Below are 22,474 nucleotides of genomic sequence, written 5' to 3' on the forward strand. Positions count from 1 at the left end.
CTGGTCCTTTTCATTTTCATGTTTTGTATGTTAGTGTTCACATGTTTGTACACGAACACAGGTTGTGTGTTTGTATTATTTGACCTTGTTTTTTTGTAATACAGCAGCTTTGTCCTTTGTGCGTGTGCCATTTATATGCACAAATCAGCCACAGAGCTGTAAAAATGTTTTTGCTTAATTTGATGTCATCATAATTGTAATGAATACATTGCAATAGGCTTTTTTTGGTCACTTGAATGTTGGTGAATAGACCACTACAAATGCCCTTGATGTCTCTTAACGGTAAGTCTGGGACTAGGGTTTGCCTAATTTGCTTTTTATATTTGTAGAGGGTACTCATAGAGCATGGGTTAGGTCCTCTTTATATAGATGAGACTGTAAGATTTGGCCACTATTATTATTCTTTTTTTATTCCATTATTATACTATTTATGTTGTTTGTTTATGTCTTTATTTCTGTTCATTTAAACAGAATTTTTAATTTAAAAGTGCCAATAAAAATATTCAGATTAATGGTATTGAGTCTTTACATTTTTGTCGAAATAACTTTAATCCCCAGTACAAAGTAAACATGTCCTTGGTCATGTTTTTCTGCATTTGCCTGGAACACTTAAGGTAAAAATAAATAATAACATAACAAAACATTTTGATATATATTTTTCCACTTAAGCTCCTCTACAAATAAAATGATCTGATGGCAATTTGGGATACAATTCCGACACCGAGCATCTAACCTACAGTAAAGTAAGCTACAGCATCCTGGTCCTGAAGGGCTCGGCTTCTCCTTACCACACGTCACCATGGTTACACTTGTGTCACGTGACTAGCAACCTAAACAATATTTTCCAGGGGGGAGCTAACGTAACGGTACGCTAACTACTCCATTTTAACAACAGCATTCCCCATCCGTTGTACACCTCGCACACTGGGATGTGAGGGCCATGGCAGTAATTAGTCTTCGTACGTCGGGCTTTCAGATAGTTTCAGAGACCGGATCATCATGTCGAAGAAGGAAAAACCTGTCTACATTTCAAAAAAGGAGAACTGCCCCGGTTCGCTGAGCTGAAAATGGGAGCGAGTGCTTCATTATCGCTCTGTGTAAGTTTCGCCTGAGGTCTTATTCCACTTTTCGGTATTCTCGACATTTTCGTTGTTAGTCCGAGAAACGCTCGAAGTTCAATATATGTACCTCCACACAAAACTTCTTATAACCTGGAAACATTTAGTTAATGTTGACCGATATATCTAAGTTAACGTTTATTCCTGGAGGTCTCGTTATATCGAGGAAAAATTACATTTTCTCCCGAGAGAGTGTGCAGTTTTAATGCTAAACAGCTAGCGTTTTCACAACACCACGGGTAACGAGTCCTAGTCAAACAACTCACAGGTAATGAAGCAGAGATGGGGAAGTTTTCAGGATGTCCGCAGGACCTGGCTACTCTTAACCCTTTAAAGCCCAGCGTGTCGGATTTGATACATATGTTGTTGTGAGTTTTTGTGACTTCTACATCATTAGCGTGACTTTTTTTTAATCTTCAAAAAATTATATAAATTGCATGACACATTTTTAATGGCTAAATTGCAAAAATATGGCTTATGTAGCAAATGTGATAAAATGTGATACAAATTAAAGCGTGTGTGTGTGTGTGTGTGTGTGTTTGTGTGTATGTATGTATGCATGTATATAAATGCAGATTAAAATTTGATATATTTTTATATATTTTGTCTAAAGGGTCAACAAACACACCATTATCAAAAAATTAAAGATTCTGGTAGTTATTTCATGGTTCAGGTTTTAAAGGGTCAAAAGAGAAAAGAAAATACAGAGAGAAAACCCCCATCTGTGGTTATTGACTATGATAAAAAACTTTGACTGAGTCAGCTGCATTGTGCCCCCTCTTGTCATGCAGAGCGACGTGTCTTCAGTGAGAATTGTGAGGCCCAGCGCCAAGATCAGTCCAGAGCCCTTCATTCCCACCCTGGTTACGGAGCCTGAAGAGGCACCCAGGTGTGTGTTTGGTGTTGCTTTGGAAACACTGAGAGAGGAAGGGCAGATGGTCTGCGGAATACCCCTTGTGTTAAGAGACATGGTGGATTACTTGGATAGGAATGGTAATTGCTCTACCCCCCCCCCCCCCCCCCCCACACACACACACACACACACTTTTCAGTCTCACCTTGTTCCTCATTTCTTCCTTGCTTTTTCTTGCAACATCACCTGAATGTGCACTTAACTAACTAACTCTCTTTCCTCATTGCAGGTATACAGCACAGAGGTCTGTTCCGTCTGTGTGGGTCAGTGGTGCGAACCAGGCAGCTGAGGCAGCGGTGGGACAGTGGTGAGAGGGTTGACCTGGACCATGAGGCAGATGTCCCTACTGTAGCATCTCTACTAAAACTCTTCCTTCGGGAGCTCCCTGTTCCTCTTATTCCTGAGCCTCAACGCAAACAGCTGGTTCTGTTCATAACAGGTAATGCCAATTAGGTGGGATCACATTTTATTAACTCTCTAAGGTAAAATATGGTTGCATTGAAATTGGTAGTATTATTGTTAGTCCTGATGCAAGCAAGGCTGAGCTCAGTCAATATGTTAATGCACATCTTGATCCCATTTTAACACATCAAGCTTTCTTTAAAAAGCTGTCAAGGAAATTTGGCGTGGCTGAGAAGCTACCTGCTGCTATCAAGCCTCACTGAAATATCCTTTTAAAATATTCTACAAAAAATGTTTAAATTTCACACAAAATTGGAGTATGACATACAAGGAAAGCATGTTCTATAATTTTTTTTTCTTTAGATTTTGTACCGTGACCTAAATTATACTGAAGCATGATAACAAATACAAATATACAGCAGAGTAACTAGCGATGGAACTAATGTACCTGTACCAGATCAGTGGCCTGATCTTAAAAGTCAGCCTGGGAACATGTGAAAAAACATGAGCAGCTATGATGCCTTTGCAAAAACCTCACCAAAAATGTATATGCAAATGCACTTTGGAAACTTTATCTATAAACTGCTAGGTAAAAACTATCTTAATCTATCTTATATTTATGTAGATTCATTCTGCTTTGTATCAGCACTTCAAGCTGTTTGTGGCTATTGTACTCTGAGTAAGAAATTAATTATTTACTCTGTAAAATGAAACCCCTGTTAACAGTGCCTATGCCAAAGAACTAGAGACACAAGTGATGTTAAAAAAAACTATACAGTGTGAATTCTCATGCAAATTATATATAAGTTTATAAGATATAAACTCTTTAAGTCTGAAATGTACATGTTATTGTATTTTGTGTTTTTCTTATTTTTAGGATACACAGATGAGGAGGAGATGAACCAAAGTCTGAGAGAAAAACTATCCCAAATCCCTGATGACAACTTCAATATTTTGTCTTACCTCATCTGCTTTCTATCCAGAGTGGCCACTCACAGCCAGTCAAACCACATGCCTGTGGAAAATCTAGCAACCATCTTTGGACCTTGTATGTTTCAGTAAGTTGCAGTTATTAATGCCACATTCAAATCCTCACCAAAGCTACAGCGTGACATAAACACTTAAGCAGAGAGTTTAGTGACTCAAAATTGTATGTTCTGCCATGCCTAAAAGTTTTGGTTTTAACATTTAGTTTTGAAGGGGTTTGTGGTTCTAGTTTCTCTTCATTTTCAAAAAATACTGGCTTTTTGTCATGATGGCAACCTACAACATGTCAGCAGCAGTTCAGAAGCCTCAGTGGCTTTATGTGTCTTTTGCATGGAGCTGGGTTGGTCCCTTTAAGGAAATGGGTGTGAACTGGGGTTAATAATGCAGAATATGTCACATAAAGATACAGACAGGGGTCATCAGGATTTTGCCGGTTGTTTCTCCCTTCCTGTTTACAGAAGTCAGCCATCACTGTAAACAAGCACAAACTCTAGGGAGCAAAAGTGTAAAGTTAGACTTTTCTTGCTTGAGTTTTCATCGCAATTGTAATTGGTCAGCATCTTTTAAACAGTTCCTCCATCCTCTAAACTCTCAGTTTTGCCTTTTACCGCTCCCATTTTTTGTAACAGTTAACGTCATGTCAGTGGAATTTGGTGTTAGTCATAAAGTTCTGGATTTGTGGGGAAAATATCTGGTGATTATAGGCTGAGTACAAAGAGTTGGTTAGGGTGTATGGAGTTGGCAGCAGTGGTTTGGAAAAAAAATATGGAGGCGGGTTTGAAATGGTTGGTAGTTCTGGAGAGCTGCAAAATGTTTGGTGCTATTTTGCTTCTGACCTGAGATCTGAGAGGAGTGGATTGAATGAAAAATATTAGGGGATGAAAGACTGCAAAAAGATGTTCAAGATGTTCAAAAGTGATTACTTTGTTTAAAAAAAGTAGCTTCTGGTTTTTGATTGTTTCTTGGTTTTGACTGACATGCATTATTATGAGCGCCTGCCACTTTAACTTTTATATATGTCATCTAAACCTGTTCCTTTCCTTGGAGGTGTCAGTTATGTAATGTGTCTGACATACTTCTTCCATGCTGACCTATCGGCCATCGAGTCAAGTCAAAGTTTATTTATATAGCACATTTAAAAGACTCGTGTACATCAAAGTGCTTCACAATAAAACCGCAGTGTGGGCAGAACAAAGAACAAATAGTACAATTATACTTAAAATTGCATTTACATGGTGTAGTGCAGGCCGAATGAAAGCCAAACTAATTTGTTTTAAAAGCTAAGTTAAACACATGTGTTTTTAAACGGGATTTGAACGATTGAATTGATTCCGAAGTATGGGTTTCAACTGGGAGATTATTCCAGAGTCTAGGGGCAGCGATGGCAAATGCACGGTCACCTCTGGTTTTTAAATGAGACCTTGGTTGCATTAGGAGCAGTTGGCTGGAGGATCTTAGTGCTTTCTTTGTGTGTAGCTTGCCATCACCAGTGTGTGAATGTCTGTGTGAATGGGTGGATGACTGAATGTGTAAAGCGCTTTGGGGTCAAAGGAGCTTGCAAAGAAAAGTGTCTGGACTTCTTTAAAAGCGCTTTGGGGTCCTTAGGGACTAGTAAAGCACTATACAAATACTGGCTATTTACCATTTGCACAGCTCAAGGAGATCAGTTAAGTAGCTAGGGGCCAGGTTATTTAGAATTTTAAAAGTGAGCAGAAGGATTTTGAAATCAAGTCAATATTTGACGGGAAGCCAGTGTAGGTTAGCAAGGACAGGGGTGATGTGCTCATGCCTTCTAGTGGCATAACATCTTAAGAGGCGTGCTGCCACATTTTGGACTAATTGCAGGTGCTGAAGGAGGGAGAGTTGGAGGCCCAGGTAAAGAGAGTTGCAATAGTCCAATCTACAAGTGATGAAGGCATGGATAAGTTTTTTGAGTTCTTTATGTGGTAAATAGGGCTTAGCTTTGGAAATTTGGCGTAATTGATAAAAGCTGTTTTTTAGCACAGTAGATACTTGCTTGTTTAATTTAAAAGAACTATCCATAAGCACTCCGAGGTTTCTGGCAGAATGAGAAAGTGTACGTCCGGCGTTTGATGGTTCAATGGTCGAAGATTCAAAAGAGTTTGACGATCATAGACAATTAGTGCAAAAACATCCGGGAAGAATACATAAAGTAAAAAGACAAGCAGTAGACAGAGCTTGGGGAGACGAAGCAATGTATGTATTGCATTGTGATCTTGTTCTCATATAGGCCATGTGGACTTACGTCTATTATTACATAGCCAAACTTTCACACTCACTTCATATGGGATGAACTTTTTGCTGTTGTTTACACTGAAGAAAAACTGAAATGTAGCTGTCAACAATAACACTGAAAAGCAATTGCAGCGTAATGTAAACATGTCAAGACCTTCTATTTTATTCTAAAGTGGGGTTTCCACACTGTACTGTAATTTAAGTAGATGTTTCCAATGCCAAAGTGAAATTTCATAGTTGTTTACTGATGTTGTTTTTGTCACTGGCCAATGTCAATGCCGGGTGCATAGAGCCCCCTTATGCACTCAATTTATCTCAGTTTACTGATGTATAAGCCTCTGTCCACTAGATGGGGCCCATTTCCAATATGTTTACAACATGTAATGGAAGACATTTACAATTCACAGTGCATCATACAGTATGTATGTATTGCGTTGTGATCTTGATCCCTTTTCTCTTTTTTGTTTTCCAGTGTTGCAGAAGGACCCAGGATGCTGGAGGAGCAAAGTGTATGTAATGCCCTGTTGCTCCATCTCCTCAGGCATGCAAAGGCTCTCCTTCCAGCCCCAGCCGAGCACTCAGTGGGCTCCTCAATTGCCTCAACCTCACCTCCTCCTCCTGTCCTCTCTGCTCTTTCACACTTTGAGGTGAATCCAGTTTTTTTAAACTATGCATCTATTTTGAATTAATGTTACAGCTCTTTCCATCAAATATAGCAGTTTTACATGGTAGTGTTAGTTATTACCAGCCTTTTAGCTCATGATATTCAGTGTGTGTCACGTTATGAATAGTCTGTCTGTTTCTTCAGAAGACATTCTTTAATTTTACAGATATTTTTAATACATTTTGTGGGCCATAGGCAGTAACATTATTCATCCGTTTTTATCATATATTATTTATTGTATGTTATGCATTAAACTGAAAGTAGGATTTATTGCCGCTCTATTACAGTAAAACCTTTGTTGTGACGTTTCAGCTGACTTGGAAGCAGTTAAAACTGCAGAATCTTGTGTAGTAAATGCAGAAGATTCCTTCAGTGGTTTGTTGTCTGTCTCTAGTGGTGTGTTTGTGTGTTTACTGTTGATGTCCTTGCTAGGTCCAACCCAGCAGCTGTTACTCAGACCACAGCAGCGTCCCCAGGTTTGGGGTGGAGAATGCCGTGTCATCAACCAGTCCTGCTAACCAGACAGTACGGCTGCAGACTCACCTCAAAAGGTACTGTCACCTAGCACTAATGTATTTGGCATTGGCATTGATAGATAGATAGATAGATAGATAGATAGATAGATAGATAGATTTCCCTTTAGGTCTTTTTAAGGCAAGAAACCTGTGGGCTTCAGAGCAGCACCTTCTTACAGTAAGGCAGTTAGGCATAAATGCTAGTAGCTGTTTACTCTGTGATGAAGCAACGATGTTATCAGATGACATCAGGCTCATGAAGACTAAAGGAAAAATTCAATATTACATCAAGATCACAGCCATATATCAAAGTGATCAGATTGTTCTTACATTACCAACTTGTGTCAATTTAAAAAGCAGGCATCAGTAGCTGGGCAGCTACAGTACGAGGCATGAAATGTACATTTTGTACGTGTCTTTTTCAGGTTGGATGTAGAGGAGTTGGTAGCAAAGATCTCAGTCCATTTCCACAACTCATGTTGATGCACAAAAGTCATGCCTGTCTAGCTGTCGATATGTTTTATTAAAATTTGTTTTATTTACCTTAAGACAGAATAAGCTGAACTTGTCTGAGATATTGGTCCATGCATTCATTTCAAGCAGATTAGACTCTACTCTGTTTGCCAAATTATTCAAATTATCACTAGGGCACCTTTAGCTTGTTCAGAATGCAGCAGCCTCACTTTATTGACTCACAGTTCAACACAGAATTACCTTTAAAATTGTTCTGTTAGTTCATAAAGGTCTCAGTGGTTTAGCCCCACCACTAAATTGCTGACTTGCTGGGTGCCTATAACCCAGTTAGACCTCTCAAATCATCAGGTATAGATCTTTTAACTGTTTCCAGAATTAGATCTAAGGGTTCTGAGGGTTTTAGTTACTGTGGCCAAGGTCTTCAAAACAAGCTGCCTGTTGACCTGAGGTCGGTTACAAATATGCCTGCTTTCAAAATTAGACTCAAAACCTTTTTATTCTCACAGGTTATATTTAATAACTGTGTTGTTTTTATTGCCTTAAGACATTGTAGGGATACATAGTTTTGTTTATGTTTTTATCTTTTATGATAAGCACATGCAGTGAAATGTGCTACATAAGTAAAATTGACACCGACATTGTATATATAATGTAGATTCAATGTGGAGTTCTTATCTAAGAATTAACCACCCTGTGTTTATTTGTTATCTCATAATTTTATATAATCTTCTACTGATTCAGAGCTGTAAGATCTGTCACCAACAAGCTTCGAGAAGATTGTCAAAGCTTCCAAGCCAGTTTTATGTGTTCTCGCTGCATCTGAGTGTTTGTTTAGCTCTAATAGGGCAAACAAATATCAATAATTTTTCATCAACAGCTTCCCACTCTCATCTGTTCTTCAGGCAGAAGATGTTGAATCATTCCAACTGTCTTTCTAGTTTAAATATATTGAAATCAAAGGTTATCTTTTTATTAGTTTCATTTCTGTAGATAAATAGGAGTCGGGTTAAATATCTACAATACGGTAACAAGAAGTGAAACTGTGTTTAGCTCATTTATTTGTTTCCTAACTTAAGAGTAGCAGCACATTGTCTCCTCCATTTCTCCTCGTTTCAGAAATGCCTAAATTTTGTTTTGCATACATAAACAAGAAGGGATCATATTTATTTTTTGCATCTGCACATGCCAGACTGGTATCTGTCACTGGGAGAGAAGCCTGGCATTTGCATGCTGTGCTGTCTTGCCATGTCTTGACCTCGGCGCAGTCCCGCTCTAATTATATCTCCAAAGGGTTTAATTTCAAAGCAGGTGTCCATTCTGGCTTTTTCCAATTACATAACATGATATTATAAATATACTGAATGATTCTAGGAAAAAGTATTGTGTCTTTAAGTCAGCGCATTGCAGTCATATTTTTCAGTCTTTCTTTAGTATCTATCCATTCATTTTCTTCCGCTTATCCGAGGCCCAGTTGCAGGGGAAGCGGCCTAAGGAGAGAAGCCCAGAGCTCACTGTCCCTGGCCACCTCCAGCTTGTCTGGGGGAGCACAAAGGGGCTCCCAGGCCAACCGAGAGATATAATCTCTCCAGTGTGTCCTGGGTCTGCCCCTGGGCCTCCTTCCCGTGGGACATGCCGAGAACAACTCATCCAGTAGGCACCCAGGAGATGTCAGATGCCTGAACCTCCTCAACTGGCTCCTTTCGATGTGGAGGTGTAGCGGCTCTACTCCAAATGGCTGAACTCCTCACCCTATCTCTAAGGGAGAGGCCAGCCACCCTTCTGAGAAAGCTAATTTCCACCACTTGTATCTACGATCTTGTTCTTTCGGTCACTACTCTAGCTCGTGACCATAGGTGAGGGTAGGGATGTAGACTGACTGGTAAATTGAGCACTTTGCTTTTACGCTTAGCTCTCTCTTCACCACGATGGACCAGTACAGAATTTGGATCACTTCAGCCGCAGCACCAATTCATCTCTCGATCTCTTGCTCCCCTCTCCCCTTTATTTGTGAACAAGGCCCCGAGATACTTAAACTCTTCCACTTGGGGTAGTAACTCATCCCTGACCTGGAGGGGACACTCCATCCTAAAGAACATGGCCTAGTTGGAGCACACCCTCTGGTCCCCCTTCTTACAGATGGGAACCATCTTAATGTATCGACATCCCTGTGTTTGAACATGGTGTGGATAAACTGTGGTTTGTACAGAAGTTCAATAACAGAATACCGCTTGGGTTTAGATCTGGTAGGCCGTTCCTCCCAATAATGACCCCTCCAGGTTTCAATGTCATTGCCCACATGACCATTTAAGTTTCCTGGTAAGGCGATGGAGTCCCTAGGTGGGGCACGCTCAAGCGTCCCACCCAGGGACTTCAAGAAGGCCAGGTATTCTAAACTGTCATTCAGCACATAAGATAGCATCCACCAAACAGACCATCTCAAAGGCTGCCAGAGGCCCGACCTGACGGCGCAGGGGAAAAACCCTCTCATCTACCGGGAAAAACTCCAACGTACAGGCAGCAAACTGAGGGGAAAAATTCCCACCCGAACAGGTCCTTGCAGGGCACCCATGGCATAGATAAGGAACTCATAAAATTCTCATAAAATTCTCATTTTCAGGTTCAAGTTTCAAGTTTTTTTGTGTAATAGGATTTTTATTGGCCAATGAATTATCTTCCTTATTGAGTCATGTTTTGTTTTTTTTGTTTTTTTGTGTTTAGGCATGATTTTAAGTACCCCCCCCCATTTGCGACCTTGTATCTATTTTTGTTAGTTTGTGTTGCCTTTCAGCTCTTAGCATCTCTGGCCTACTTCCACCCACTGCTGTGCCAAAACTGGCACTGCTGACCCTGAATGTAACCAAGTGTTTCTGTCTGGGAGCTCAAATTTCTGTCTGTGCACAGCTGAATGCTGAAGTGTGTTTGTGTGCATGCATTCTTGTTTGTGTGTATGAGCCTGGGTACCCATGATGGGTCAGTTCTCTGGCTCTGGGCGCTACTTTTTTTTATCATTAAGCACCCATCATCTGTGCTCTCTTTTCTTTATGTCTTTGACTTTCTCCATCCACCCAAAGCAGCAAACTGTTTACTGTCATAGGTAAACTGCATAATGTTGTAAGTTAATCGGCTTTGGCAGAATATGTTTTCTTGTCTCATCTGCTTCAGCATCACGGACAACAACCATGGATCTACAGTCTTATGCAAGTGAGTGAGTTCATGCAAGGTAGCTTTAGACCCAGTGGACAGATGTATTTGCTTTGCAGCAGTGATCATTCATCCATAAAAAGGTTATGAGGCTGCTGGTATCACTCAAAGCAGAAGTCTAGTCACAGATAACCTGACTAATTTGTGTGTTTTAGGGTTTTGTTAACATTGTTTGGTGATTTGGTGTTGTCTGCAGTTTTCTGATAGCTGTTGTTGCTGCTGTTCACTAGCTTCTGTTAATATAGTGGATGTTTAAAAAAGGGAAACTTGAAGCATAATTCATTTGGGTAAATCAGTTGTGCTTGTTTTTGCTGAGGGCAGCTCATCAGAGTTTTATGAGACATGTCGTGGCGTAACATTAGATCGGGCACTGCTGATTCAGACCTCCAGGATGTTTCCCTGTGATAATGCACTTACAAGTTTGTTTTTTTCAATTTTACTCCTGTGAATGCAAAGTGATATACTTAAGTTTATTTTTCCTTGATTTAACAATGTGTTTTATTTTATTTTGTACCCTACTGATGTATTTAAAATTTTTATTTGTTCTTTGCTGTCTTTAAGTGTATTAAAGAGTCCCTGCATTTTAATGTGCTAGACTGAAAATTGTCACATTGTTAATATATCTTTTACTATTGCCTAGATAAGAAACGAACCATGAGGAAAATTATTAAAAGTTGCCTTCCTGTAAAAATGCCTGCTATCAATTTAGTTATTCCTTCTCTACGGGAACATTTGCATTGTGTTTTTTTTAGCTAGACCATTTGTTCTTCTACAGCGGATTGTTCTGTTTGCACCATTTTAGATGAAAATATTCACCAAGCCTTTGGTAAAAAATTCAGTATTTTAACTTCATCAAGGTTTCTAGCTCCAAAATATCTGCTCTCGTTGCTTCTTCATGAAATCATTACTTAAAATGTATTAACACTTTAAATAGATTGCCTCATTAGAAAGTGTTTTTGGTCTCACCTCATCTTCTCTTCGTGTGAACTCTCTCTGTCTCTTCATAGTACTGACACACCGGTGCAGGGCTGTGAAAGCAGCTTTGACGTCAGCACTGACATTCAGAAGCTGATTGCAGACCAGGAGGTTCTGGAGGAGAACAGTGAAAGTGTGGAGGCAGGCGGTGTGCTCTCCTGCCCCACTGACCCAGGGCCAGGGCAACCTCCACCGAACAGACCATCTCAAAGCACACAGGGGGAGCTGCCAGAGATGGAGTGTACCACCCTGGGGTGAGTATATTTCCTACATGTCTACCCATTTTCTACCCAGAGATTATGGTGCTTATATAGCACTCTTCTACTCCAACTTTAACAGAGGATTCAAAGTGCTTTTTACAGGCCACATTCACCACATTTATTCATTCAGAGCCACAACAAAGTGCACTCTGATTAATGTATCAAGGGCAATTTGGGGTTCAGTATCTTGCCTGAGGACTATTTGACAAGGTCACATCAACATTATGCCTGGTCATATTATCACAAGAAGATAAAAAAAATATTTAGTTTCTCCCATCAGCCTTCTCAACCATTTCTCTTTATCAACAGAACCTTATCACAGGTGGAGGTGTCCTCCATAGCAAAGAAAGAAGACAAGTATGAAGTAGACATGGTCAAAGATGGAAAGGTCCTTTCCTCATCTCTCAATGATGACTGTTCTGCGGTGTGTATTGTTTTTTTTTTTTTTTTTCACATTTTATCACAAGTTTGCTTTATTTCTCGTTTTTTATTGATTTCTACTGTTTAGTAACAGCATTATAAAAGCTCACTAGGTGTCTATAATGTTGCATGACTTGGACTAAACTGCCTTTCAGGCTTCTGCAGACACAGGCCACCTGTCATCTATTTCAGAGAATGAAACACAGAGCAATGCCCAAACAACGAAGCAGCCCACAGAGAGGTGAGAGGAAGGTTTCTTCATGCACATAACAGAAGATGATGGGTTTTTTTTCCAGCTGTGCTATTCATTTATTTATTTATTTGCTTTGTATGCTTTATAGCCCTGTTTGTTTATGAGGCATGGCAGATAGCAAAAACATTTAAGTCAAAGTGAAACTGCAAATTTCAGACTCCTCCCAATCGAATTTTAACATTATTCTAAAAATCAGAGAGAAATGAGATTTAGATTAGTAGTCTTTGTGTGATCGCTAATGTTACATGATTCTATAATAGTTTTTTCCCCTTTGTACTGCTGCTTGGTTCGTCTTAGCTCAGCTCATCTCCAAGCCCTGCAGTCAGTTTAGAAATAGGTTATGGGAACAGTGTCCTGCTCACAGTCATGGTTTTGATATGATTCCAGTCTAAATAACACTGACACGCCACAGGGGCTCACGTGGAACAGACCGTCTAGCTGGATGTGACTGACCTACTATAGTGGCAAGCTGAATTCTTGTTTACAGATAGGTCATTGCTGTTATGTCCCACTGATGTCAGACATGAATAAGCCATGGCCATAATGGCATTGCCAGCTAACCCTCTGGCCACAGAGCAGCAGATCTGTATTGATTATAACAGACAAAGCATTAAATTGGCGATCATCTATTTATTTCATGTATTTATTTCAGTTGTATTTGCCTTTTGTTGACAGAATTTTCTTTTGCAGCGTCTCTTTCACCTCTTTCACCAAGGCAGAAGACAAAACCACAGTGTCTGAATGTAAGGTAAATATGGCTCTTTAAACATTATAGCTACCCTCTCCAAATAATTTCCACATTCTCCTTTAAACTCTTTTTTTTACACTAGCATGACTGTTCTGTGACAGCTAGGCCAGTTTGCACAAAAGTGAATACATTTATAATGCACGTTTAGAACATCCAGAGTGATTTACAAAGCTAGAAAAAGGGAAGCCCTGGGCTGAAGGCTAGCTTAATGTAGTGCACTAAAAAAACGAGAGAGAGACAGAGAAAGAAGGAACGAATGAGAAGTTCAGGTGGCTTGTCTAAGATTTTAGATCAAAACTAAACTGTAAAAGTGATCTCTCATACCAGATAAATATGAAGGGAAGCACCCAAAGTAGTTAACGTACTGAGCAGTAGCTAAATACTGAATACCCTCACAATGCCCCTTTTTAGATTTGGAGGTCACACAGCTGGATGATGGTGATGACAGTGTTGCAATTGCTATCTGTTAAAACCTGTCAAAATTTTGGATTACAAAGTCATCTTAACTTTTTTCAAAGAAACTATTCAAACTATGAATGAAATAAGTCTGTGTGGTGATCAAAAATAACTGGAGAGCTATTTTGTATGTCTCTATTATGTATCATTATAATTGAAAATTTTCCACATCGGTAAGTGTGTGGTTGCCCACATTGATATGTGTCAGTAAGTAGGCTTTGGGAAGGGGATATTAACATTGGTTAAGCTCTTTGTTACTTCAGAGGGGAAAAGGAGGAGGAGGATGTAACGGTTCTCCTGACAGGCATCATGATTGCAGAGGGAGAAACACAAGAAATGACGCAAGTTCTCCTCCCTCATGGTCTTTATAGATACATAAGTCAACACTATTTATGTCACCAGGATGAGTGATGCTGCAATCGATTGTGCTTGTGTGTATGTATGTGGAAGAGGATGGATATATATATATATACATAGGAGCAAGGTTTCGTGACTGTGGGTTCTCTGGTTTAGTAATGATAGCCTCACTTCTTCCCCTCCCTTACATCCTTCCACCTCCTCTGTGACGCACAAAGCCTTGTATTAAATTTTTTCAAATTTTGTTTTATGAATGAACAACCAAGGAGGTGTAGAAATAAGAAGCCAATCCTGTATCTGCTGCTGTTAATGATATTGATGATGGGGGTGGCGCAGTTACAAATCTATTACGTTTTTTTCACTCTGCATATCAGCATCAGAATTCACTGCGTATGCACCCACTTGCACACACTCACCGAGGCAAACGGCTTCGTGACTCCCCGCAGCTCCATTAAACAGACTCCTTGCTTCGGCTTGACGTTGCTGTGGAAACACCTCGTCATATATTGAACCGCTCTCTTTTCTTGCACACACGCCCCCACATCGCACGCAATGACTGAAGAGGTATTCCTGCCGCCCCTATTCTTCTGTGCATGATGAATAATCCATGTGGAGGCAGATCAGCAGCAGAAGTGTTGGGAATGCCGGTTTGAAGGAAAACCATGTGGATTTAGGGATGTGATATCTCTTCTGGGGGCTTGCCATATTATCATACACTGCCCATAAACAGGCGGATCAAGTGATCTGGGAATCACGGTGACACAGTTAATGGAATTACTGTGTATTGCTCATCAGAGATCCCACGCTGTATGCTGGTGCATATTAGGAATCTGACTGACAAACGGATTCGTATCTTGTGGGTTGACTGCTGACCAGCTTGTAGTTGCTCACAGAGCTGAGGGGGGTGACCGCAGTGGGAATTCGATTTTTTTTCTTCTCTTAAATGTGTTGCTTGTAGCGATCATTTGCAGTAACCTTTCATAACTACAAGGAAATCTAAAGACTTGTGTTCTGTTCCTCGTACGTCAAACAAGCAGCCTGCTTATAAAGCTGTATTCTGCGTTTTGACTCATACCTTTTTCTGGAAGACGACAAAACCACTCTTCTCACCTCATCTTGCAAATCTTTACCGAGCCACACTCTGGACCAGAAGAGAGTGAAGACATTTTGAAAGGACTGCTCAAGATTCCTGAGCATGATGTGAAACGCTTCTTTCTCTCTATCCTGTCCTACCTGCATCCTTGAAGCTATGTTTTGCTTCTGCTTCCAGAGCCCCTCTCTAAAGCTGCAAGCCCTGGAGGCTGACTTGGGACCTCCCTTAGCATCAGGAGACCCCGAACCTCAGGATAACTTACCTGCTCAGCAACAGCCTCTGTCTAATGAATCACAAAGGCTGAATTTCACCCATAGCCTGCCATTAGCACCTTCTCCGGAACAGCAGACAGTCAACTCATCTCCGCCTGGTAAGTCAATGACGATGCTGTTACAATGAAATAGTAATAATGATTTTTTAGCTTCCAGTATAAACACTGCACTGGCACTGAAGAGCAAAGATGACATGATTTGTAAACATTAAAAAAACTTTAAAGTTTCAGCTTTGTGAGAAAATGAGTTTTATTTTATATATACTAAACTTGCAGCTCTACCTATGGTATATAATTCAGTCCCAGTTTTCTTTCATTTATTTTGCTCATTAAAGCTGTTGTAATGTTGCTGTCAATAATTGTTAGCCACAAAGTATGAGTTTGATTATTTAGAGCTGGGTGTATCTTTCCTTGGTAAGTTAGGTAACTAAGGTAATATTGTTGCATCACTCTACAGCTGCTGGTGTTCGTGGTTTTTTATTTCTATTATTTTCATCCTTTTGTTCGGGCTAAACATTGTTAAAAACATGTATTTCTTTTCTTTTCGCATAAAGATTCTAACAGCTACACGAATAATCTTGTTTTACTGATTTGTCACAAACAGATAAATTAAGATTTTGCAAATTAAGATAGGATTTTAGCCTAGCTTTAATTTTAATAAACATAAAATTATAATTTTACTTCACTCTTGTTCTCTCCTACAGCACACACTCCGTCCCCGCAGTTGTCAGATTCCAGTCCTGTTCATTCCACTTCCGCTTATTTAAAGGAACTTTCTGGAGAGGATACACTACCGAGCCCATCAGGCTCTCACGCCAGCCCACTCCTTTCCCGTTTTACGATGACTGACTGTCCAGTTCCCTCGCCACGTTGCCCCAACCTCAGCCACAGCCAACGCTACAATCTAGACCCAGACACAGCTCCATCTCCACCCTGCTCACAGCATATACGCATGTAAGACAACTTCTTTGCCGCTGACATTTGTAGCTCATAAATGGAATCCTCTCATGTTATGCTCTTGCTGTAGGTTAAAAATGAAAAGCAATTTGGAAATGTTTTTTATTATTCATAATTAATGCTAATACCTTACAAAATCATACTGGCTGTTATATTTTGTGATATTTAACTACACCCTTTGAGTCCTTATTGCGTGGACCAATGTACAGATGTAGAGTTAAATTGGGCATATGTTCTTCTTGTCTCAAGGGCTCGCTGCAGTGTCCTTACAGAGCGAGGCGAGGGCACAGTGTCCATCTCAGCTCTCAACAGGCACATCCACACGCTGAGGAAGAGGATCAGGCATTTTGAGGAGTGTTTTGAACAGGAGAAGCATTATAAGGTTAGGCAGTGAATCAGACTTGCTTCATCAGCGTGCTGTAAAGATATTTAAGTTCTAAACTGTTGCTGCTAAGGATGAATTACTCCCTCTGCTGGAACATTGGTAGCATAATGGTTTGTTAGACAATGAGGAATAAGCTGGTGAAAAAACACTTACTTGGTATCCAGTGCAACAGTCTGGCCACTGTAATGTGAGATATCTTTTTCTGTTTTTTTCCAGCCAGCACACAATGACAAGACAGCACATCCAGAGGTGGCCAGGCTGATGAAGGAGCTCATCAGGTGTCGCAAGCAGCTTAAAGGTCAGTTATATAACCAAAAACATTCTCAAGTAAATTATTTTTAAAAACTGCAGCGGGGAAAGAAGTTTTGTACGTGTTTCGTTTATCGGAGCTACATTGAAGCCTGAGTTGAAAGTATCTACCTGTAAGCTAAAAAACTAATTTTGAAACGTTGACTTAAATGTTACATATACCATGAATGTAAATGTCAGTAATGTAGGAGATAACCCATATGTAATAATTAACTGAAATGAAAAGAGAGATGTTTATAGAAATTAGTAGGCTGAAATGTCATTTTAAAATGGTAGCAGAGAAATTATCTTTAACCTCCTAAGACCCGAACTCTTCCATTGCCTGCATTTTTTTTTATTTCTCTTTGATATTTGGGCATATTGGGAACTGATGAATGTAAAAACAAAGAATCACCAGATTTTTTTTTTTTAACCTAATTTTTGTTTCTAAGAAAAATGAGAGCCACATATGAGGATATTTGTTTAAAATTTTGATGAAACAGAGGCAGTATAATGTCCTCGTAGGTGGATATCAGGCCCTTGTAGAGCAAAATTTAGTATTTTGGTCTAGACAACCAAAAATGTGATGTCCACATATGTGGACACCAGGTCCTAGGAGGCAAAAGTATTTTTCCTTCATATTACATTCCTCTGAAACTCCTGCTCTTTCCTGTAGAGCTGAAGCTAAGGCAGTCAGAAGAAGCTGAAACATGCAGGGGCAATGCAGACAAACAGGAGGCAGTACCGACAGGAACTGAGCTCCAGCAGCTGAACAACAACAGCAACACCAAGCCAAACGTAGAGGAAACAGTGAACATTATAACAAACAGGCTGAAGGAAAGACGGCAAGAGCTGGGCCTGCCCGACAGCATTAAGGTTGATTTTGCAGAATTGTTTGTACCATTAACACAAATATAGCAATACAAGTTTGGACGTTAGATGTTCTAAGAGTTTATTAGTTTTCACTACTCCGTATGTACAGGAGATGTCCCCTTTCCAGATGAGTATGGAGAAGACCAGCATGCAGAAGTGTTTGTTGTACTTCGAGAGTATTCACGGACGGCCGGTAAGACAAGCTTGGATGAATGCTCTTTGTTTTGAGTAGTAGTTTTATTTATTTTTATAAATATCTTTCTAGTCTGGTGAAAATCGATCTTAATGTTTTTCTTTCTTCATCTATGTTGTCAGAGCACCAAGCAGGAGCGAACTTTGATGAAACCTTTCTACGATCGCTACCGTCTTCTCAAACAGCTGATTTCTTCCTCAGCCACAGTAAACATTACAACCATTGTGAGTCAACATTCAGTTGATTTTTCTCTTTGAAAGAGAGATAATACCAATGATGCTAAATTTTTTAAGAAGAAAGGTTAAACTCAGACTACATCTGGCTGAATAGAACAGCTGCACAATAATATTATGAAACTTCTGTTTATAATATTAAGAGATATAAACAATAATAATGATTTATAGAAAGTCAGCTGGTTTTATCTATCCATCTCTTAACTTTCAGAACTGGAGCATTGAAAATCGTTGGATTTACCTCTCTCTTTACCTTACCATGATTCCTCTTTCTTCTTTATCTGCACAGGAGGAAGAGGAGTGCTCTGATGAAGAGCATCCCAAACAGAGAAGCCCCAGGCAGCAGCCGCTGTGGTTAAAACCCTCCATGTTTGTGTCCTTAGAGGAGTTGCAGTGTCCGCCCTCCCTAGAAATGTCTGAATCGCCTCTGGTATCTCCGCTGGAAGAGGTGAAGGTTCTCCACCCGCAGATTATCACTATGGCAACACTACATGAAGCTTCCAGGTACACCATGTGAGAGTGTGCGTTTCTGTGTGCACGACATCACAACCAGAAAAAAACCCAATTTGCTCAGTCATGTTTTAAAGAAAGATAAAGATAGTTCGCATTTGTTTTTCTTTGATCAGCTTGTCTTCAGTTGTGGTCTATTAAACACAATCCAGATTATATAAAAACTTGATGAATTGGTTCTTTCTTAATGCAGACCAGAATTACTCGATCACCTCAGGCTGACTCGATCAGAAAAGCGGAGGGTTCACCAAGCGCTTCGAGAGTTTGAGGACCAATTCTATGCACAGACTGGCAGGTAACACACCATGAAGCACATACGTACGTAACACATCAAGAGTACTTGGCTTTTGAATTTTATTTTGTCTTTTACTAAACTTGGAACATTTGGTTTTCAACAATGCCTTGTGAAAAAAAGAAAGAAAAACATCCACAAAAGAAATTCCATTGTTATGGTACGACAGTGTAATGCACACTCATGTAACATTAATCCAGCACACAGAGCTCAGGAAAGAGATGTTTGCTCTGAATTGTACACCGTACTGTACATGTTAGTCCTCCAAAGTTAATGCAGGAAGTCTTTTTTTCCTTTTTTTTTTAAATTACAATACACACTGTACAAAGCTATCTGAGTAAGGCAACATAGGGACCATCAACCAGTTATGGAAGCTGCTGCAAGTTGTTTGGAAACTACAAACTAAAGTTTGCTTTTCATTTGCATCTTCCATCCTCCGTATATCATTAACAGGGCATGTCAGAAGGAGGACCGTGGACCAATGGCGGAGGAGTACTGCCAGTATAAGAACCTTAAAGCGAAGCTCCGTCTACTGGAGGCCCTGCTTAGTAAACAACAGGACTCAACCAAGACAAGTTGAGTTACTCACAGTGGGACCTTTTTCTCTAACTTAACAGGACTCGATCGTTTCTGAAATAAATCAGGTCGTGAAGCCGGTTCTGGTCTTGTTTCATGCCATGCTCATTATGTAGATGCACTTTACATGAAGGAAAAAGTGATGGAAATTGGTGACAATCTGAAATGCGGGGTCACTGCAGTCCCAAGAAGACATCCCTTATTATTCATGACCCATCTTATTATAAACCTGATGTAGCAAGCTTATGTTATGTAGCACAAATCTATGTCAAGAATGAAGCGCTGTAATAACTTGATGTTAGTTACACTGGAGTCATTTTAAGATTATGTATTATATGGCACTTTGTTATTCACTTTTTCCCCCCTTGCCAAAACACTATTTGACATCTGTGTCCAGGGTTAATGTGGAAAATGCATTTAAAAGTGCTGTGTTGGCAGAAACGTGTAAGCTTAAATGCAGTCAATGAGACAATCCTGCAGTGTTTGTGCATGTCCGTTTTTTAGTCCTACATTGTGCTATGATATGTATTAAGAATTACATAGTTGAGCTATATTGTAACTTTTGAATTTGCGTGTTCACCTTGGAAAAATGTGAATTTTGGTGAACATAGTGCAAGTTATACAGTACCTGCTGTCGAATTTGTGTTTACCCCCATTTTTGCCTATATGAAGTTTATCCCCCCTAAATGCCGTTGTTGACAATGATCAGAGCTTTTAACATTGTGCACTTCTGGTTTATATAGTTTTCTATATATCTATATATAATATATGAATGTATCAATAAAAATAAATATTTTTTCACATTTATTCTAATAAACACAGTTTAAGGTTCTATTTTCTTTCTTTGCACTAACTACAACGAAATAAGAATGACTGTTGCAGAAAAGGTTGCTATGACAGAGGTACTGACAGCTTTCAAACTCATGCTGCACAGAACTGCATCATGCTTTTTTTTTCTTTTTTTTTTTAAACAAATAGTTCACTCTTGGTCATCAAAGACTCGGTGAATACACATTTCAGAGGCTGTTGCATTAGAACGGTTAAGATTCCACAGCGGTTTTATGTCTGGTTTTTAATACCTTTGGTATAAATCAAGATGACTATCGATGCTGCAGCCCTAGAAAATTGTAGTATCAGTCCATGCCACTAGGAGGAGGTAAAAACAATTTGTCAACTGTTCAATGACAATCAAACATCGTAAAAAATGACAATAAAATAAGACAATGTAATCAGAAAAAAGAAATTGTCCACACACACAGTGGGCAGTTAACAGTATATCTATAAGAGCAAGGCATAGGCCAATAAAGTATGGGACAACTGATTTGAGAAACAACAGGAAATTGAAATGAAGCAGCCCATGTTTGTTAGTACAGTTAAAGGGTTTTGTAAGTGAGACTTGCCAGATGGGTAGATGGATCTGTGTCGTTGGTGTCCCAGGTTTACTTATTTCAGTCTGCTGACTCCTAAGATATCTTTATGTGTTTCTGTTTTCAACATTAGGATAACCCACCCTCAGATGAGTAGACAATGGTGCAGGTGTCAGAGTGTTATACCTTCGTCTTTTTCTCCACTCTTCTTTGGGAATGATGGTCTTTTGAGAGTACAGAGCAGTGTCAGAGATATGTTGGTGTTAGCCTACTAAATCTGCTTCATGCATGTGTTGGTCTGCTTCATCAGTACATGTGGACTTCCTTTGTGTGAGTAGAGGTCAGTTACTCCCCCCCCCCCCCCCCCCCCCCCCTCCTACACTCTTTTTCCTTTTAAACATTCTGCCGTTTCCCCTAGCGTCCCACGCTGATGTTGCAGGTCTTGCAGCTGGGATCCTTCTTGGCATTTACTGTGGAGAGACTCATCAGCTGGTGCCCACTGATCTCTGCCACTGTGCCCAAGGATAGGTCTACAGGCTCTGTGTAGATCACCTCCAAGATGACATCTTGGGCGTGGTGAAACACCAAACCACCGTCACCCTCTTCAACCTGCTTGCAGGTAAGGAAACGGTTGTTGCTGATGTCGAGCAAAGGAAGCCTCTGCTTACAAAACTCATCACCCCTTGAGCCTTTCGGTGCTAGGACCAGAATCACATAGTGGTAGGCTGTATACATACAGTAGAAGTCTCCAAAGTACAGGTTGGTTTCAGGGTTGAAGAGCGCATCAGCCCGCACCTCAAAGCGATGGCGACCATACGGGGAATCCTGCGGGGGCTTGCCAGTGTTGAACTCTGTGTTGCAGCTGAAAAAGATGCCCTCCAGCTTACCACTGATGGGAGAGCCATGGCTGCCACTGTTGTCTTTAATAGAGGGCAGCATCCGGTTTTCTTGCGCCTCCCTGAAGTATGCAAACAAAGGAATGAAATCAGTTTTATTCTGATTTTGCATTTCTCTGGCAATCAAAGTAGTTTTTGTAAATACTGGAGAGAGTGGCACCAGGTTTTAATTTGGAAATGAAAGAGCAATTTTCTGGAATTTGTAACACATGGGAAATAAACTGAATGCGTAAGATGCAAAACATCTTGAATACTGAGCCTCATAATACAAAAAGTTTTATAGTAATCACATTTAGCTTAGTCCAGTTTGTCTCATTGAAATCCCGGGGGTGAAAATATTCCAATGAGCTGTTTGTTTTTTTTCATTATGACAAACTGCTATAAAACAAAAGCAGCTTTCAGATTAACAACTGAACATTCAAAGCATCTGTGGCAGCTGCATACAGTTTCTTCTCCACAGAGGGAATCTGAGCAGCAAAGTCCCAATAATGGAACTGTAATTATTATGGTAATTCATACAGCTATCACTCCAGAGGTTCTT

The 22,474-nt window shown here is 40.0% G+C and overlaps 2 protein-coding genes across 7 annotated transcripts in view; one reads left to right on the forward strand and one right to left on the reverse strand.

Annotated features, from left to right (window-relative positions):
* Positions 1 to 20,634, forward strand: LOC146505570 (protein FAM13A-like). 6 transcript variants are annotated; one of them, XM_085183008.1, is made up of 22 exons: positions 1 to 1,097; positions 1,910 to 2,111; positions 2,261 to 2,470; positions 3,311 to 3,491; positions 6,149 to 6,323; positions 6,773 to 6,891; positions 10,492 to 10,530; positions 11,538 to 11,759; positions 12,075 to 12,189; positions 12,341 to 12,426; positions 13,114 to 13,186; positions 13,906 to 13,983; positions 15,270 to 15,462; positions 16,068 to 16,317; positions 16,570 to 16,702; positions 16,922 to 17,003; positions 17,670 to 17,869; positions 17,976 to 18,059; positions 18,182 to 18,283; positions 18,582 to 18,796; positions 18,996 to 19,097; positions 19,548 to 20,634. In XM_085183008.1, exons 1-22 carry the CDS (start codon positions 1,068 to 1,070, stop codon positions 19,672 to 19,674), a joined length of 3,018 nt encoding a protein of 1,005 aa, XP_085039134.1. In that variant the 5' UTR covers positions 1 to 1,067; the 3' UTR covers positions 19,675 to 20,634. The 6 variants fall into 6 exon arrangements, with proteins under 6 accessions (XP_085039134.1, XP_085039135.1, XP_085039137.1 ...); XM_085183009.1 differs by having other exon boundaries at positions 13,129 to 13,186; XM_085183011.1 differs by lacking the exon at positions 13,906 to 13,983.
* phyhiplb (phytanoyl-CoA 2-hydroxylase interacting protein-like b) overlaps positions 19,554 to 22,474 on the reverse strand; it is a 16,091-nt gene continuing 13,170 nt past the window's right edge. Inside the window, exon 5 of the mRNA XM_085183032.1 lies at positions 19,554 to 21,995. Within this exon, the coding sequence (XP_085039158.1) occupies positions 21,452 to 21,995 (544 nt within the window). The 3' untranslated portion in view covers positions 19,554 to 21,451. The remainder of the gene's footprint in view (positions 21,996 to 22,474) is intronic.

Source organism: Neolamprologus multifasciatus, chromosome 13 (assembly GCF_963576455.1).
Source record: "Neolamprologus multifasciatus chromosome 13, fNeoMul1.2, whole genome shotgun sequence".
Taxonomy (NCBI): Eukaryota; Metazoa; Chordata; class Actinopteri; order Cichliformes; family Cichlidae; genus Neolamprologus; species Neolamprologus multifasciatus.